The sequence below is a fragment of the Oncorhynchus masou genome, chromosome 31 (assembly GCF_036934945.1).
Source record: "Oncorhynchus masou masou isolate Uvic2021 chromosome 31, UVic_Omas_1.1, whole genome shotgun sequence".
In the NCBI taxonomy this organism is placed as follows: Eukaryota; Metazoa; Chordata; class Actinopteri; order Salmoniformes; family Salmonidae; genus Oncorhynchus; species Oncorhynchus masou.
The window spans coordinates 30563642-30583636 of NC_088242.1; the positions used below are offsets into that span (position 1 = coordinate 30563642).

At 44.0% G+C, this 19995-nt stretch overlaps 1 protein-coding gene across 1 annotated transcript; it reads right to left on the minus strand.

Moving 5' to 3' along the window:
* Positions 1–2587: 2587 nt before the first annotated feature.
* Positions 2588–9945, minus strand: LOC135523794 (E3 ubiquitin-protein ligase TRIM39-like). The gene is made up of 2 exons (XM_064950704.1): positions 9837–9945; positions 2588–9205 (listed from the first exon to the last, which is right to left on the minus strand). The coding sequence occupies exon 2, from the start codon at positions 9201–9203 to the stop codon at positions 7614–7616; it is 1590 nt and encodes a 529-aa protein (XP_064806776.1). The 5' UTR covers positions 9204–9205; positions 9837–9945; the 3' UTR covers positions 2588–7613.
* Between the last annotated feature and the right edge of the window lie 10050 nt (positions 9946–19995).

The window sequence follows — 19995 nt, forward strand, 5'->3', positions numbered from 1 at the left end:
CAGAACTGATGTTACAGGCGAAACCCAGATAAAAATCCAATCAGGAAGTGCCACATTTTTTGAAACCGCCTCATGCCAATGACTCCTTATATGGCTGTGAATGAGCTACGAATGAGCTTACATTTTCCATGCATTCCCCAAGGTGTCTACAGCATTGTGACGTATTGTTAGGCATTTCCATTGAAGAATGGCTGTAAGGGACCATATATAGCATGTGGTCACATGGTGTCTCCTGCAGAAAATCTTGCGTAAAATACTGAGTTAGCCATTTTTCCAATCGCTTCTTATGAGAAACCAATTGCCTCGACGGATATATTATCGAATATATTTGTTAAAAACACCTTGAGGATGGATCCTAAACAACGTTTGCCGTGTTTCTGTCGATATTATGTTGCTAATTTAGATTTTTTTTGCCGTTATAGTAGAAGCATTTTTCGGTCGATTTCTCAGCCAAGCATGATGAAGAAACGGGAGCTTTTTTGCCTACAAAAATAATCTTTTTGGAAAAAAAGAAACATTTGCTATCTAACTGGGAGTCTCCTGAGTGAAAGCATCCGAAGTTCTTCAAAGGTAAATGATTTAATTTCTTTGCTTTTCTTATTTTCGTGAAAATGTTGCCTGCTGCCAGCAGAGCCAAGCATAGCATTATGCCATGATAAACTTACACAAATGCTTGTCTAGGGTTGGCTGTAATGCATATTTTGAAAATCTGAGATGTCAGTGTTGTTAACAAAAGGCTAAGCTTGTGTTTGAATATATTTTATTCATTTCATTTGCGATTTTCATGAATAGGAAAAGTTTCTAGTGGTATTTATGTCCGCTGCGTTATGCTAATGCATTTGAGGCTATGACTACGCTCCCGGATACGGGTTTGCTAGCCGCAAAAGGTTTTTAAGAAGGAATAGGTTTTGTCGTGTCCTCTTCACGACTGTCTTGGTGTGCTTGGTTTGTTGGTGATGTGGACGCCAAGGAACTTGAAGCTCTCAACCTGCTCCACTACAGCCCCGTCGATGAGAATGGGGGCGTGCTCGGTCCTCCTTTTCCTGTAGTCCACGATCATCACGCTGAGGGAGAGGTTGTTGTCCTTGCACCTCACAGTCAGGTCTCTGACCTCCTCCCTATAGGCTGTCTCATCATTGTCGGTGATCAGGCCTACCACTGTTGTGTTATCAGCAAATGTAATGATGGTGTTGGAGTCATGCCTGGCCATACAGTCATGCGTGAACAGGGGTACAGAGAGGTACAGAGAGGTGTAGAGAGGAACAGAAAAGTTACAGAGAGGTATAGAGAGGTATAGGACTCCTTAACAGGAGGTGTTGTATCTGATACAGCAGCTCACCTGACATGCTTTGTTAATCACTCCCTTGGCTAAATTGATTTCAGCTACTCTACATAGAAAACAATTAGCAAGTCAGCCAAGTGAGAGACACACAGCAGGTCCATTTAGGTAGAGCCAGAGCAATGAATGTACAAAACAGTATGCACATTATGCTCTTTCCATGGCATAGGTGAATCCTGTTGAAGGCTATGATCCCTTATTGATGTCACTTGTTAAATCCACTTCAATCAGTGTAGACGAAGGGGAGGAGAGAGGTTAAATAAGGATTTTTAATCCTTGAGACAATTCAGACATGGATTGTGTGTGTGTGCCATTCAGGGGTTGAATGGGCAAGACAAAATATTGAAGTGCCTTTTAACGGGGTATGGTAGTAGATGCCAGGCGCACTGATTTGTGCCAAGAACTGCAAAACCTTTTTTCACGCTCAACAGTTTCCTGTTTTTTTCAAGAATGGCCCACCACCCAAAGGACATCCAGCCAACTTGACACAACTGTGACACCTTGTAGAGGCTATGCCCCAACAAATTGAGGATTTTGGGTGTGGTTGCAACTCCGTATTAGGAAGTTGTTCTTAATGATTTCTACATTCAGTGTAGATTAACTAAAATGTCAAGGCTAGTTAAGATTTAGAATGGGTTCGGTTGGTATCAACAGCTTCAATACAATAATGTCCTAGTTAGGTTAATTGGAGAGAGAAAGAGAGAGAGAGAGAGAGAGAGCTAGCTGTCTCAGGGCAGGTTTCAACCATCTTGACTGACTGCTTACAAATTCCACAGCTATGGTGACTGAAAACTTACTATTATATCACCCACAGAATAACAGATTTCCCTCACAACGCTTGTTCATGTGTTAAGTTGACCCCTATGACCTATGAGAGCTGTTTATGGGTTGAGCTGACCTCAATGACCTATTTTATACTCTAGTGGATATAACTGAGAATTGGCTGTCTATTGCGCAGAAATATATATTTATAGGTATAATTATACTGTACTCTAAGTATAATTCTATGCTTATAAATAGAGTATATCTAAATGTAAAGAATGTAGAATAAATTCCTATTTGCCGGATGCTGCCTGGATTCTAATCTGTATGATTGTCATAAGATGTTTTGTCTTAAACATTGTTCAGGGAGACACTGTGACATGAAACAACTATTAGTAATATCAGTGAGGATGATAGGATGATGATGTTGGGAGATGGATCCCTTCCCTGGAGAAAAACAAGCAGACACAAACAAGTAGCATATGTTCATTTTATTACTGTGAATATATCAAGAGCTCTTGTTCATAGGATTCAGTACTAAACAGCTTTCATCTGCAAGTTGTTGACCTATTTTATTATGCCACATGGTCTTGCTATTTCATAGGTGGAGATGGAGAAACTCACTTTAGATTTCTCTGTAATTATTATTTTATTATATAATATTTCATTAATAGCCCACCACCAACCCCCATGTTTGGGGGACTAAACTATTCTTTATTTTATTTTTTACACAGATTAAATATGTTTTACAAGGGTCTTTGAGGGTCTTTCTTTCCTTACAAATAACCATCCCAAGTGGGACCTTAAGGTTCATGGTCCCCCAGATTACTCTCCACACCTCCCCCAGAACTTCCAACCCCTTCAACCCACTATCAATGGTCTGGTAGACAAAGAATGCAAACCAACACCCTAACAACAAAAAACACCCACACAGAAAAAAAATATTACCCTAACAAACTACAAAAGGACATAAACAGAAAAAACATACAGAAAAACATCAATAATAAATACACTGCTCCAAAAAATAAAGGGAACACTTAAACAACACAATGTAACTCCAAGTCAATCACACTTCTGTGAAATCAAACTGTCCACTTAGGAAGCAACACTGATTGACAATACATTTCACATGCTGTTGTGCAAATGGAATAGAAAAAAAGGTGGAAATTATAGGCAATTAGCAAGACACCCCCAATAAAGGAGTGGTTCTGCAGGTGGAGACCACAGACCACTTCTCAGTTCCTATGCTTCCTGGCTGATGTTTTGGTCACTTTTGAATGCTGGCGGTGCTTTCACTCTAGTGGTAGCATGAGACGGAGTCTACAACCCACACAAGTGGCTCAGGTAGTGCAGCTCATCCAGGATGGCACATCAATGCGAGCTGTGGCAAGAAGTTTTGCTGTGTCTGTCAGCGTAGTGTCCAGAGCATGGAGGCGCTACCAGGAGACAGGCCAGTACATCAGGAGACGTGGAGGAGGCCGTAGGAGGGCAACAACCCAGCAGCAGGACCGCTACCTCCGCCTTTGTGCAAGGAGGAGCAGGAGGAGCACTGCCAGAGCCCTGCAAAATGACCTCCAGCCAGTCACAAATGTGCATGAGTCTGCTCAAACGGTCAGACACAGACTCCATGAGGGTGGTATGAGGGCCTGACGTCCACAGGTGGGGGTTGTGCTTACAGCCCAACACCGTGCAGGACGTTTGGCATTTGCCAGAGAACACCAAGATTGGCAAATTCGCCACTGGCGCCCTGTGCTCTTCACAGATGAAAGCAGGTTCACACTGAGCACATGTGACAGACGTGACAGAGTCTGTAGACGCCGTGGAGAATGTTCTGCTGCCTACAACATCCTCCAGCATGACCGGTTTGGCGGTGGGTCAGTCATGGTGTGGGGTGGCATTTCTTTGGGGGGCTGCACAGCCCTCCATGTGCTTGCCAGAGGTAGCCTGACTGCCATTAGGTACTGAGATGAGATCCTCAGACCCCTTGTGAGACCATATGCTGATGCGGTTGGCCCTGGGTTCCTCCTAATGCAAGACAATGCATGTGACTGGAGTGTATCAGCAGTTCTTGCAAGAGGAAGGCATTGATGCTATGGACTGGCCCACCCATTCCCCAGACCTGAATCCAATTGAGCATATCTGGGATCTGGGATTGGGGCTGGGACATCATGTCTCGCTCCATCCACCAACGCCACGTTGCACCACAGACTGTCCAGGAGTTAGCGGATGCTTTAGTCCAGGTCTGGGAGGAGATCCCTCAGGAGACCATCCGCCACCTCACCAGTAGCATGCCCAAGCGTTGTAGTGAGGTCATACAGGCACGTGGAGGCCACACACACTACTGAGCCTCATTTTGACTTGTTTTAAGGACATTACATCAAAGTTGGATCAGCCTGTAGCGTGGTTTTCCACTTTAATTTTGAGTGTGACTCCAAATCCAGACCTCGATGGGTTGATAAATTTGATTTCCATTGATAATTTTTGTGTGATTTTGTTGTCAGCACATTCAACTATGTAAAGAAAAAAATACTTAATAAGAATATTTCATTCGTTCAGATCTAGGATGTGTTATTTTAGTGTTCCCTTTATTTTTTTGAGCAGTGTATATTATCTCAACAGAAAAAACAACAAATAGAATTGCCATATGACTGGCCTTCAGGAAAATGTTTAACTTGCAACCATTCCTTTGTCTATGATGCCTCTTGATGTATTATTTGGTCCCATTTGGTCCCATTTGTCAATCCTTTTAGTTTATAAACTCAGCAAAAAAAGAAACGTCCCTTTTTCAGGACCCTGTCTTTCAAAGATAATTCGTAAAAATCGAAATAACTTCACAGATCTTCATTGTAAACGGTTTAAACACTGTTTCCCTTTTTTGTTCAATGAACCATAAACAATTAATGAACATGCACCTGTGGAACGGTCATTAAGACACTAACAGCTTACAGACGGTAGGCAATTAAGGTCACAGTTATGAAAACTTAGGACACTAACGAGTCATTTCTACCGACTCTGAAAAACAACAAAACAAAGATGCCCAGGGTCCCTGCTCATCTTCGTGAACGTGCTTTAGGCATGCTGCAAGGAGGCATGAGGACTGCAGATGTGGTCAGGGCAATAAATTGCAATGTCTGTACTGTGGGACGCCTAAGACAGCGCTATAGGGAGACAGGACGAACAGCTGATCGTCCTCGCAATGGCAGACCACGTGTAACAACACCTGCATAGGATCGGTACATCCGAACAATAAGCCTGCTGGACAGGTACAGGATGTCAACAACAACTGCCCGAGTTACACCAGGAATGCACTATCCCTCTGTCAGCGCTCAGACTGTCCGCAATAGGCTGAGAGGGGCTGGACTGAGGGCTTCTAGGCCTGTTGTAAGGCAGGTCCTCACCAGACATCACCGGCAACAACCTCGCCTATGGGCACAAACCCACCATCGCTGGACCAGACAGGACTGGCAAAAAGTACTCTTCGCTGACGAGTCACGGTTTAGTCTCAGGGGTGATGGTCAGATTCGAGAGGGGATGGTCAGATTCTCGTTTATCGTCGAAAGAATAAGCATTACACCGAGGCCTGCACTCTGGAGCGGGAGCAATTTGGAGTTGGAGGGTCCCTCATGGTCTGGGGTGGTGTGTCACAGCATCATCAGATTGAGCATGTTGTCATTGCAGGCAATCTCAACGCTGTGTGTTACAGGGAAGACATCCTCCTCCCTCATGTGGTGCCCTTCCTGCAGGCTCATCCTGACATGACCCTCCAGCATGACAATGCCACCAGCCATACTGCTCATTCTGTGCGTGATTTCCTGAAAGACAGGAATGTCAGTACCATGGCCAGCGAAGAGCCCGGATCTCAATCCCATTGAGCACGTCTGCGACCTGTTGGATCGGAGAGTGAGGCCTAGGGCCATTCCCCCCCAGAAATGTCCGGGAACTTGCAGGTGCCTTGGTGGAAGAGTGGGGTAACATCTCACAGCAAGAACTGGCAAATCTGATGCAGTCCATGAGAAGGAGATGCACTGCAGTACTTAATGCAGCTGGTCGCCACACCAGATACTGACTGTTACTTTTGATTTCGACACCCCTCCGCCCTCGTTCAGGGACACATTATTCCATTTCTGTTAGTCACATGTTTGTGGTACTTGTTCAGTTTATGTCTCAGTTGTTGAATCTTTTTGTGGAAATATTTGTATGAACATATGTTAAGTTTGCTGAAAATAAACGCAGTCGTCAGTGAGAGGACAGTGTGTTTCTTTTGTTGCTGAGTTTAGTAGTGTTTGACAGTTATTTTTGAAAGAATCCAATAGCATATTAGTTTTCAGAGTTTTAAAAATGAAAACCTTCCCACAGCAGAATTAAAACATTGTATAGTGTTGCATCTGTCCCTTAAGTCTCCCAATATCTATGTTTGTGGCGAGATAACAAAATCATGTAAAACAGGGACTAACCCTTCTTGCACTCTTTTCCAAATATTAGCCACTATGTGATAACACCAGAAAATATGTAACAAATCCTCCACTTCTCTGTAAATTCAAATATTTCAATTATATAATGGGGAGATGTCCTCTGTGATTAAGATGTAGATACTTGATTTTTGACGATTCAACGATTGAGTTGTCCTAGTCTGTCTTAGTCTTGAAGTTGAATTTGGAAGGTAGATTTCATGATTGGGACCTATAATTCAACCAGTTAAATCAACCAACTTCAACAATCACCCTCATGGGCCAGCATTCAATCCGATCACGGGTTGTTGACAATCTGTTGGCAATAAATGACTTAAATGTAAATGTAATAAAGGCAACATACGCAGAGTTTACCAGATGTGATCTCTGAGAACGCGGGAACATTGCTTTTAAAAGCTGCAGGCAACACTTTATTTGGATAGTCCCAAGTAGATGGGACAACATTTCGACTAACTAACCACTAATCCCAACCCTAGCCCTAATTCTAACCTTAACCCTTATCCAAACCCTAACCCCAACCTTTATTCTAAACCTAACCTTAACAGTAACCTTAGCAAGCAGTTGCTTATCAACATATAGTTTGTTGATAGTATGACCATCTGTGGGACGATCCAAATAAAGTGTGACCAAGCCCTGATGTCAATACTCCACTGTTTGTAAACTATATATTTGTCAACAAACAATGCTCAGCTTCAAAATAAGTTGAATACTATAATTGTGATCTTATGAACTGTCAGTCAATCTATGAATTTGAGAGTGGTTACATTTCTCCAGGCCATCCCTCAGCTTTAGCAAACCGAGTGGCAGGGCTACTATTGGGCAGAAAAATGTATTAAGGCTGGGATTCAATAAGATGGCTCTACTCGACAATGTGGCTTTTAAAGGCAATGTTACCGCGTTCATGGAGTTCGCATTCAAGGTAAAAACTACAGACGTCGAGTAGTCCATTGGAAAGGACCTTTAAATGTCAAGCGCACTATAGCGAGGTTACATATTGAATCCCAGCCTTCGTATTGTGCCCTGTAACTTTAATGTGCCCTAATTCAGTCTGTATGACTGACAGGGGAGATGATCAATGCCGGATCGTTATTATCATAAAACCCACAGTCAAAGAATGGATAGAGTTTCTCAGTGAAGTTGCAGCCAGTGAAAGAGAAGATATGAGCTTTGGTCTCCACATTGTAGAATGACACCTGACCAGCCTCATAATCCACAAACACCCCCACCTTCTGGGGCGTCTCCAAGGTGAGGGTTACAGAAGGAGAGGTGTTGGCCTCATAGGTATTCCCATACATATTATATTTCTGTCCCATTGTCCAGAATCCACCCTCAGGGGTCAGTGGAAGCCCTGAATGGAACAAAACCCCTAAGCTTGTCCTCTCAATGGACCTATTAATGGACTCTCTGGCCACTCCTAACTCCCAGCAATTCCTCCCCTTCACCTGCACCTCATAGTAGAATCTCCCCAAGGAGAAGCCCTCCTTTCCCAGGATACATCGACTAACAAACCTCTTTGGGTTTTCAGGGCGAACGTTCCATGTCTGTCCAATACTCACTTGTTTCCCATCCGCAGACAGGCCGAGAAAGGGATTTGCTGTATCAGGGTCCAGAGTCACATCCACGGCATATTGCTGCATACTCTTCAGATTGTCAGGAATCTTCAGCTTGTCATGAAACTTCTCCATTGCTTTATTGCATTTTTCCATGAGCTCAGAAAATGCTTTCCTCGTCTTCTCCTCCAGCTCCGACACAGAGCTCCTCAAAACTCTCTTCACATTCATCAGCTCAGTGTGAATACTGATCTCAGACCAGTTCTTGGCATTTGGAGGGGTACATAGGGATAGGGAGTTTTGGAGGAGTTGAAGGTGATCCTCAGTGTGTGAGAGATGCTTCAGCTCAGTGCTTCTCCTCAGTAGCTCATTAATTTCCTGCTCCAGCTCTTTAATGAACCCTTCAGCCCGCATCTCTGCTGCTTCCTGCTTCTCCTCAACCACCTCAATGAGCTCAGCCTGGCTTCTCTCAATGGAGCGCACCAGATCAGTGAAGACCTGCATGCTGTCTGTTATCTCTCTCTCTGCGTCTCTCTTGCTGAGCTCTACTGAATGTTTGATCTCCCAACCCTTTTGCATTCGCTCCCGGATCATCTGCTGCACTTGTGCATCCGTCCTCCCAAGCTGAGCCTTCCTCTCTCCACACTCTTCCTCTAGATGGACGATGTGGTGAGTCTTGTGGTCTGTCTCAGTACAGAACTGACAAACACACATCTGGTCAGTCCTACAAAACAGCTCAAGGAGTGTGTTGTGTTTCTTACACATGATTCTGTCCTCCAGGTTCTCCATGTAGAAGTCACAGACCCCTTTCCCAGCCCTGTGAAGAGATTCATCTCTGACTCTCTTCCTCTTAAAATGATCTGCGACATCTCTGAGTGTCGTGTTGGTCTTTAGCTCTGGTCTTATGTAGAAAGTATGCTTACACAGTGGACACTGGCTCCGGCTAGTGGTATCCCAGTATCCACTAATACAAGCCTTGCAGAAGTTGTGTCCACATGGAGTGGAGACTGGCTCAGTGAACACATCCCGACAGATGGAGCACTGGAACTGATCTTCAGACAGGAGACTGCTGGAGGACGCCATTTCTGTAACACAATACAAATTATAAGAATACTTCCTGGAATGAGTCAACATTATACAGTAATTCATTATCTGAATACTATGTATTGATTTTTGTAGTGATAACAATCTTGATTCACAGTTTCAACATGTTCCATACATTTGTATTTTATCCAGAGGAGGAAGAGTTAAGAAAAGATTTTTCTGTACTTTACCTATCCAGCTTTTTAATTTGAAGGTTTGGAGATGTAGTGACTTATAAATGAACCATTAAACCATTATGGATAATATGTTTGTAACGCTGTCCATATGTTAACAGAATTTTAACAGCACAGGTGAAAAAAACAGGAACTACAGAGAATATGGCTTGAATTCCACACAGATAATACATCTCTCTCTCTCTTTTTCTCTCTCTCTCTCTTTCAATGGAGGCTGCTAAAGGGAGGACGGATCATAATAATGGCTGGAATGGGGTCATTGGAATGGTATTAACCACATGGAAACCGTGTGTTTGATGTGTTTGATACCATTCCATTGACCCCATTCCAGCCATTATTAGAAACCATCCTCCCATCAGCAGCCTCCACTGCTCTCTCTCTCTCTCTCTCTCTCTCTCTCTCTCTCTCTCTCTCTCTCTCTCTCTCTCTCTCTACTTACCTGAGTGTTTATTCCTTGTTTGAGTTGACGAAAAGTAGACTTTGTGTATCTGTGTTGTTTCTTTTTTGCAAAGAGTAGAAGAGAGCTTGTTACCATGTGTGATTCTCCCAAGATAACTTTCATTTCAGCATAGTGACAAGCCCTGAACTCCTCCCTGCTTTGCAGCTCTTAAAGAGACACAGCTTCACTTTTACTAGGTTGTCTAAAGTCCAATCATCATCATCCCCACCCTCATCACCTTCCTCATCCTAATCAAAACCTACAATGTTAATATGAAGTGCTTTGTGACCCCAAAACTGATGGCAACAGAGCTACCACAAAAGCAAAGGAGACAAAACCTTAACTTTGCTAGAGTATGAAAACACATCATTAGATGCTTTGAAACATGACACGGGGGTGGAAAACCCCTTCATCAAGTGTTGTGCAACACCTTTCCAGGGACTGGGATCAGTACCGGAAAATGTTGAAAACACTATTTTGGTGTTTCAAGTTCTAAGTGCAGAATTGTGCTGAATAACAATATAAATGCAACATGCAACAAATTCAACAATTTTACTGAGTTACAGTTCATAGATTTAAATAATTTATGAGACCCTAATCTATGGATGGGCATGGGTGGGCCTGGGAGGGCATAGGCCCACCCACTGGGGAGCCAGGCACATCCAATCCGAATACCCCCCCCCCCCCCCAAAGGGCATCATTATAGACGTAAATATTCCTCAATTTCATCAGCTGTCCGGGTGGCTGGTCTCAGACGTTTCCGCAGGTGAAGAAGCCGGATGTGGAGGTCCTGGGCTGGCGTGGCTACATTTACATTACATTTAAGTCATTTAGCACACGCTCTTATCCAGAGCGAGGCTACATGTGGTCTGCGGTTGTGAGGCCAGTTGGAAGTTCTGCCAAATTCTCTAAAACCACGTTGGAGGTGGCTTATGGTAGAAAAATTAACATTGAATTCTCTGGCAACAGCTCTGTTGGACATTCCTGCAAGTCAGCATGCCAATTGTACGCTCCCTCAAAACGTGAGACATCTTTGGCATTGTGTGACACAACTGCACATTTTAAAGTGGCCTTTCATTGTCCCCAGCACAAGGTAAACCTGTGTAATGATCACACTGATCAACTTCTTGAAATGCAACACGTCAGGTGGATGGATTATCTTGGCAAAGGAGAAATGCTTACAAACAGGGATGTGCACAAATATGTGCACAAAATATAAGAGAAATAAGCTTTTAAGAAATTTCCTGGATCTTTTATTCCAGCTCATTAAACATGGGACCAACACTTTAAATGCTGCGTTCATATTTTTGTTCAGTGTAGATACCTTCTCTTCTGGTGTCGTTTCCTCTCTCTGTAGCTTCTCAACACTATTATGGTGTTTCACATCCTGTCTAGTGCAGAATTAGATACCTGATTTATGTCATTTATCATTTACCAGCTTTAAATCCACTTTCATCGCTTTATTTAGACAGATTACAAACAGGAGGATTCCGAGAAGTAGTAAAAGTGGGACAGGCTGAAGCAGGAATTGGACGCCCAACTTCTGGGGCAGTAAGATGATGCATTTCATGGGAATTTCAATGGTAATTTTACATATTCAACCACACAACCACAGTGTAAAAAAAAATTCTGGTGTCAATTGAAATTTGACCAAAAAAAAACAACCAACATGTACTTAGTAAAAATATAAGAAAAAATTCCAACTTAATATGTTTTACAAAATGTAAGTCAATTTTATATGAGGATAACCAAAGATAGAGAAAATGTGTGATTATACTAATACTAATTATCTCCTTGCACTTCCTATCTTGCCACATGTCTCTGTTTTTAGGGGATTGTGGGTAATTCATTTTTTTAAACTCTTTTACACAACGTTGTATGCATGTTTGAAGAAAGTAGACTTCTATATTAGTATTAACCAGTGTGTTGTGCCATGAGGCGTAATGGATCATGATGAACGGATATCAAAACCGTCACAGAAAATTACATTAAATGATGAGACAACCCATTCCCGAAAAATTAGACTATTCATGGTAGAGGCAAATACAGTATCATGTAATACTTGCTGTAAAACCACCAGTTACTATTACTGGATTGGATACTGTGATTAACTATGCCTGCTGAAGTAGTTAAACAAATTACTCTTCTCCATAGGTCTATATTGTGAATCAATATTGAGGCTATACACCGTTTTCATTTCTTAAACATTTGATTGTATGAGGGACTACCTGTTACATGCACTGAAACCCCCCCAAAAAAGTGTTTTCAAACACCAATATTCAGATTGAAGAACTACTTTAGGTGTTTCAGTGTACTTATTTTCTGTTTTCAAACACTGTGTATCATAACACTTACACTGGATTTACATTCAAACACCCTCCAAACACCAGATTTCAGGTTAGATGCACTTCTTGTAAAGATTGCATTACACAATAATGATGTTTTGAGTCTTTCTATTTTTACAGTACATTGCATCTTTCTGCTATCCCCTTTCTACTATCCCTCAATAGGTGTGTGTTTCAGCTATAGCTGGCTACTGAGCCTGCCTGTCTCTCTCTCAGAGCTCTGAGTGTTTAGTCTCTCTCTCTCTCTTGCTTTCTCTCTCTCTCAGAGCTCTGTGTTTAGCCTCTCTCTCTCTTGCTCTCTCTCTCTCTCTCTCTCTCTCGCTCTCTCAAGGCTCTGTGTTTAGTCTCTCTCTCTCTCTCTCTCTCTCTCTCTCTTGCTTTCTCTCTCTCTCTCAGAGCTCTGTGTTTAGTCTCTCTCTCTCTCTTGCTTTCTCTCTCTCAGAGCTCTGTTTAGCCTCTCTCTCTTGCTCTCTCTCTCTCTCTCTCTCAGAGCTCTGTGTTTAGTCTCTCTCTCTCTCTCTCTCTCTCTCTCTCTCTCTCTCTCTCTCAGAGCTCTGTGTTTAGCCTCTCCCTCTCTCTTGCTTTCTCTCTCTCCCAGAGCTCTGTTTAGCCTCTCTCTCTCTTGCTCTCTCTCTCTCTCTCTCAGAGCTCTGTGTTTAGCCTCTCTCTTGCTCTCTCTCTCTCAGAGCTCTGTGTTTAGTCTCTCTCTCTTGCTCTCTCTCTCTCTCTCTCTCAGAGCTCTGTGTTTAGCCTCTCTCTCTCTCTCTCTTGCTTTCTCTCTCTCTCAAAGCTCTGTGTTTAGCCTCTCTCTCTCTCTTGCTTTCTCTCTCTCTCAGAGCTCTGTGTTTAGCCTCTCTCTCTCTCCGAGCTCTGTGTTTAGCCCCTCTCTCTCCCTCTCTCTCTCTTGCTTTTTGTCTCTCTCAGAGCTCTGTGTTTAGCCTCTCTCTCTCTCCGAGCTCTGTGTTTAGCCCCTCTCTCTCCCTCTCTCTCTCTTGCTTTCTCTCTCTCAGAGCTCTGTGTTTAGCCCCTTTCTCTCTCTTGCTTTCTCTCTTTCTCAGAGCTCTGTGTTTAGCCTCTCTCTCCCTCTTGCTTTCTCTGTGTTTAGTCTCTCTCTCTCTCTATCTCTTGCTTGCTCTCTCTCTCAAAGCTCTGTGTTTAGTCTCTCTCTTGCTTTCTCTCTCTCTCAGAGCTCTGTGTTTAGCCTCTCTCTCTTGCTTTCTCTCTCTCTCTCAGAGCTCTGTGTTTAGCCTCTCTCTGTCTCTCTCTCTTGCTTTCTCTCTCTCTCAGAGCTCTGTGTTTAGCCTCTCTCTTTCTCTCTTGCTTTCTCTCTCTCTCAGAGCTCTGTGTTTAGCCCCTCTCTCTCTCTCTTGCTTTCTCTCTCCTTCAGAGCTCTGTATTTAGCCCCCCTCTCTCTCTCTCTTGCTCTCTCTCTCTCAGAGCTCTGTTTAGCCCCTCTCTCTCTCTCTCTCTCTCACTCTCTTTCTCTCTTGCTTTCTCTCTCTCTCAGAGCTCTGTGTTTAGTCTCTCTCTCTCTCTCTTGCTTTCTCTCTCTCTCAGAGCTCTGTGTTTAGCCTCTCTTGCTTTCTCTCTCTCTCAGAGCTCTGTGTTTAGCCTCTCTCTTGCTTTCTCTCTCTCTCAGAGCTCTGTAATTAGCCTCTCTCTCTCTTGCTTTCTCTCTCTCTCAGAGCTCTGTTTAGCCTCTCTCTCTCTCTCTTGCTTTCTCTCTGTGTTTAGTCTCTCTCTTTCTCTCTCTCTCAGAGCTCTGTGTTTAGTCTCTCTCTCTCTCTCTCTCTCTCTCTCTCTCTCTTGCTTTTTTTCTCTCAGAGCTCTGTGTTTAGCCTCTCTCTGTCTCTCTCTCTTGCTTTCTCTCTCTCGCAGAGCTCTGTGTGTAGCCTCTCTCTCTCTCTTGCTTTCTCTCTCTCAGAGCTCGGTGTTTAGTCTCTCTCTCTCTCTCTCTCTCTCTTGCTTTCTCTCTCTCTCAGAGCTCTGTGTTTAGCCCCTCTCAATTCAATTCAATTCAAGGGGCTTTATTGGCATGGGTAACATGTGTTAACATTGCCAAAGCAAGTAAGGTAGATAATATATAAAGTGAAATAAACAATAAAAATTACACATCACACATACAGAAGTTTCAAAACAATGAAGACATTACAAATGTCATATATATATATATATATATATATATATATATATATATATATATATATATATATATATATATATATATATATATATATACAGTGTTTTTACAATGTACAAATGGTTAAGGACACAAGATAAAATAAATAAGCATAGATATGGGTTGTATTTACAATGGTGCATGTTCTTCACTGGTTGCCCTTTTCTCGTGGCAACAGGTCACAAATCTTGCTGCTCTGATGGCACACTGTGGAATTTCACCCAGTAGATATGGGAGTTTTTCAAAATTGGATTTGTTTTCGAATTCTTTGTGCATCTGTGTAATCTGAGGGAAATATGTCTCTCTAATATGGTCATACATTGGGCAGGAGGTTAGGAAGTGCAGCTCAGTTTCCACCTCATTTTGTGGGCAGTGAGCACATAGCCTGTCTTCTCTTGAGAGCCATGTCTGCCTACGGCGGCCTTTCTCAATAGCAAGGCTATGCTCGCTGAGTCTGTACATAGTCAAAGCTTTCCTTAATTTTGGGTCAGTCACAGTGGTCAGGCCACTGTGTACTCTCTGTTTAGGGCCAAATAGCATTCCAGTTTGCTTTGTTTTTTTGTTAATTCTTTCCAATGTGTCAAGTAATTATCTTTTTGTTTTCTCATGATTTGGTTGGGTCTAATTGTGCTGCTGTCATGGGGCTCTGTAGGGTGTGTTTGTGAACAGAGCCCCAGGACCAGCTTGCTTAGGGGACTCTTCTCCAGGTTCATCTCTCTGTAGGTGATGGCTTTGTTGTGGAAGGTTTGGGAATCGCTTCCTTTTAGGTGGTTATAGAATTTAACAGCTCTTTTCTGGATTTTGATAATTAGTGGGTATCGGCCTAATTCTGCTCTGCATGCATTATTTGGTGTTCTACGTTGTACACGGAGGATATTTTTGCAGAATTCTGTGTGCAGAGTCTCAATTTGGTGTTTGTCCCATTTTGTGAAGTCTTGGTTGGTGAGCGGACCCCAGACCTCACAACCATAAAGGGCAATGGGCTCTATGACTGATTCAAGTATTTTTAGCCAAATCATAATTGGTATGTTGAAATTTATGTTCCTTTTGATGGCATAGAATGCCCTTCTTGCCTTGTCTCTCAGATCGTTCACAGCTTTGTGGAAGTTACCTGTGGAGCTGATGTTTAGGCCAAGGTATGTATAGCTTTTTGTGTGCTCTAGGGCAACAGTGTCTAGATGGAATTTGTATTTGTGGTCCTGGTGACTGGACCTTTTTTAGAACACCATTATTTTGGTCTTACTGAGATTTACTGTCAGGGCCCAGGTCTGACAGAATCTGTGCATAAGATCTAGGTGCTGCTGTAGGCCCTCCTTGGTTGGTGACAGAAGCACCAGATCATCAGCAAACAGCAGACATTTGACTTCAGATTCTAGTAGGGTGAGGCCGGGTGCTGCAGACTTTTCTAGTGCCCGCGCCAGTTCGTTGATATATATGTTGAAGAGGGTGGGGCTTAAGCTGCATCCCTGTCTAACCCCACGACCCTGTGCGAAGAAATGTGTGTGTTTTTTGCCAATTTTAACCGCTCACTTGTTGTTTGTGTACATGGATTTTATGATGTCGTATGTTTTACCCCCAACACCACTTTCCATCAGTTTGTATAGCAAACCCTCATGCCAAATTGAGTCGAAGGCTTTTTTGAAATCAACAAAGCATGACAACAAAACAAAGACTTTGCCTTTGTTTTGGTTTGTTTGGTTGTCAATTAGGGTGTGCTCTCTCTCTCTCTTGCTTTCTCTCTCTCAGAGCTCTGTGTTTAGCCCCTCTCTCTCTCTCTCTCTCTCTCTCTCTTTCTCTCTTGCTTTCTCTCTCTCTCAGAGCTTTGTGTTTAGCCTCTTTCTCTCTCTCTCTCTCTCTTGCTTTCTCTCTCTCTCTCAGAGCTCTGTGTTTAGTCCCTCTCTCTCTCTTTCTCTCTTGATTTCTCTCTCTCTCAGAGCTCTGTGTTTTCTCTCTCAGAGCTCTGTGTTTAGCCTCTCTCTCTCTCTCTCTTGCTTTCTCTCTCTCAGAGCTCTGTGTTTAGCCTCTCTCTCTCTCTCTTGCTTTCTCTCTCTCTCAGAGCCCTGTGTTTAGCCTCTCTGTCTCTCTCTCTCTCTCTCTCTTGCTTTCTCTCTCTCTCAGAGCTCTGTGTTTAGCCTCTCTCTCTCTTGCTTTCTCTCTCTCTCAGAGCTCTGTGTTTAGTCTCTCTCTCTGGCTCTCTTGCTTTCTCTCTCTCTCAGAGCTCTGTGTTTAGCCTCTCTCTTTCTCTCTTGCTTTCTCTCTCTTTCAGAGCTCTGTGTTTAGTCTCTCTCTCTCTCTCTCTCTCTCTCTCTCTTGCTTTCTCTCTCTCTCAGAGCTCTCTGTTTAGGATCTCTCTCTCTCTCTCTCTCTCTCTCTCTCTTGCTTTCTCTCTCTCTCAGAGCTCTGTGTTTAGCCTCTCTCTCTCTTGCTTTCTCTCTCTTTCAGAGCTCTGTGTTTAGCCTCTCTCTTTTGCTTTCTCTCTCTCTCAGAGCTCTGTGTTTAGCCTCTCTCTCTCTTTCTCTCTCTCTCTTGCTTTCTCTCTCTCTCAGAGCTCTGTGTTTAGCCCCTCTCTCCCTCTCTCTCTCTTTCTCTTGCTTTCTCTCTCTCTCAGAGCTCTGTGTTTAGCCCCTCTCTCTCTCTCTCTCTCTCTCTCTCTCTCTCTTTCTCTCTTGCTTTCTCTCTCTCTCAGAGCTCTTTTAGCCCCTCTCTCTCTTGCTTTCTCTCTCTCTCTCAGAGCTCTGTGTTTAGCCTCTCGCTTTCTCTCTCTCTCAGAGCTCTGTGTTTAGCTTCTCTCTCTCTGTCTCTTGCTTTCTCTCGCTCTCAGAGCTCGGTGTTTAGCCCCTCTCTCTCTCGCTCTTGCTTTCTATCTCTCTGAGTGTTTAGAGCCTTTCACAAATTAATGATGACATGCTAATACACAACAGCTCAGCACAGCAGACAGCTCTGCAGGAGAGAGTGAGAAGGAGAGTGAGAAGGAGAGTGAGAAGGAGAGGGACGGGAACGGGGATGTGAGGGTATTAAAATGCAATAAAAGTAAATCCAGTCGAGCCCCTACTGCCTGCGTTACTTTAAAGACAGCAAGTGTGAGGACAGGAAGGGACAGAGGTAGGGACATGCATAGAGTAGGAGAGAGAGGAGGGGTGTGTTGGGAGAGGGACCAGGAGAAAATGTATGGAAAGAGATGACAGGAAAAGAGTGAAGGAGACAGGGGAGAAAGGGAAAGAAGATGGCGAGAGAGAGGGGAGGAATGGCACGCTGACTGAGAATATAGACGTTGAGAGAGAGGGGAGGAATGGCACGCTGACTGAGAATATAGATGGCGAGAGAGAGGGGAGGAATGGCACGCTGACTGAGAATATAGACGTCGAGAGAGAGGGGAGGAATGGCACGCTGACTGAGAATATAGACGTCGAGAGAGAGAGTCGAGGAATGGCACGCTGACTGAGAATATAGACGTCGAGAGAGAGGGGAGGAATGGCACGCTGACTGAGAATATAGACGGCGAGAGAGAGGGGAGGAATGGCACGCTGACTGAGAATATAGACGGCGAGAGAGGGGAGGAATGGCACGCTGACTGAGAATATAGACGGCGAGAGAGAGGGTAGGAATGGCACGCTGACTGAGAATATAGACGTCGAAAGAGAGGGGAGGAATGGCACGCTGACTGAGAATATAGACGGCGAGAGAGAGGGGAGGAATGGCACGCTGACTGAGAATATAGACGGCGAGAGAGAGGGGAGGAATGGCACGCTGACTGAGAATATAGACATCGAGAGAGAGGGGAGGAATGGCACGCTGACTGAGAATATAGATGGCGAGAGAGAGGGGAGGAATGGCACACTGACTGAGAATATAGACGGAGAGAGAGAGAGGGGAGGAATGACATGCTGACTGAGAATATAGAGGGCGAGAGAGAAGGCAGAGAGAGAGAGAAAAGGCAGAGAGAGAGAAGAGGCAGAGAGAGAGAAGGCGGAGAGAGAGAGAAGGCGGAGAGAGAGAGAGAGAAGGCGGAGAGAGAGAGAGAGAGAGAAAGCGGAGAGAGAGAGAGCGAGAAGGCAGAGAGAGAGAGAAGGCGGAGAGAGAGAGAAAAGGTGGAGAGAGAGAAAAGAGAGAGAGAGAAAAGGCAGAGAGAGAGAGAAAAGGTAATGAGAGAGAGAGAGAAAAGGTAGAGAGAGAAAAGGTAGAGAGAGAAAAGGTAGAGAGAGAAAAGGCAGAGAGAGAGAAAGAGCAGAGTCACTCAGGGCACAGTAACCTAACACAAACCTGATAACTTTGATACCTCCTCCCCTCCCTAAAAAATCAGCTCGGCGGTGAAAATGTCATGCGTCGGGAAGCCATGTTTGAGCAAGACCCCTTGCTGTGCCTGAAGAGCCCACGGTTACGTCTGAGCCTATAATTAACAATACCTCAGAGAGGGTGAGACCTGCGAGGAGGGCTGGAATCAAACCCTACGCCGGCACCTCCGCCTCACTTCTAACTGCATCAAATGAGCCTGTCTCTGGCTTCCAGCTAACTGCAGGAGCATCAATATATATATATATATATATATATATATATATATATATATATATATACAAATATATTTGGATGTGTGTGTGTAATTGAGATGAGAGGGTTGTAATTACTTTTCAATTAGTCGTCCAACACGGCTTCACAGTGTGAGTCTGCATTCAGAGCGTCTATTAGGAACCTGTCTAGCAGAGAGAGATACCCCAGCCTCTGTTGCTCCCTGGTCTAATCCTGCTACATACGAGATGGGACCATTGCACTTCCATGCCTCCCTCTCTTTCTTTCTTCCTCCTTTCATCCCTCCATCCCTTCTTTTCTCTGTATCCTCACTCAGGCAGTCTATTTAATGGCATATTGGCCCAACAGGCAATAAGGCCTCCTCTCACCGATGAAGGCCAGATCAGCAGGGTTAACTCCCTCTGTGTTTACTAAACTGTGTCACTGTCACCTTAATGTCAATGCCAAGGTCACATTTAACTTGTGTCACCTTGGGCTGGGAAATGAGAGGTTTAGTGGATGCAACTGAGGTGGGAGAGAGATATCTGGGTTCTATCTATTTGGGTGAATCTGTTCTTCCCTGTATGTGTGTCACGTGATGTTTGTAGTGGTTGTATATCCAGGGTGATACCTAGAGATTTCCTTCTCCCAAGGAAGGACATCAGTCCATCAGCATTGTAGGTCAGTTAGTCAGGAGGCTGCTGAGGGGAGGACAGCTCATAATAACGGCCGGAACAGAGCTAATGGAATGACATCTAAATACATGGAAACCATGTGTTTGATACCATTCCACTGATTCCTCTCCAGCCATTACCATGAGCCTGTCTTCCCCAATGGAGGTGCCTCCAACCAATAGACTGTGCCACTCTTTCCCTCCCGGCGGTGTTATCAGCATATATAGTACCAATCAAAAGTCTGGACACACCTACTTGTTCAAGGGTTTTTCAATTGGCCCAGACGACACTGGGCCAGCAGTGCTCCGCCCAATGGGACTCCCAATCACAGCCAGATGTGACACAGCCTGGATTCAAACCAGGGACTGTAGTTACACCTCTTGCACTGAGATGCAGTGCCTTAGACCACAGCACCACTCGGGAACCTTTTAATTAACAAGGCACACCTGTTAGTTGAA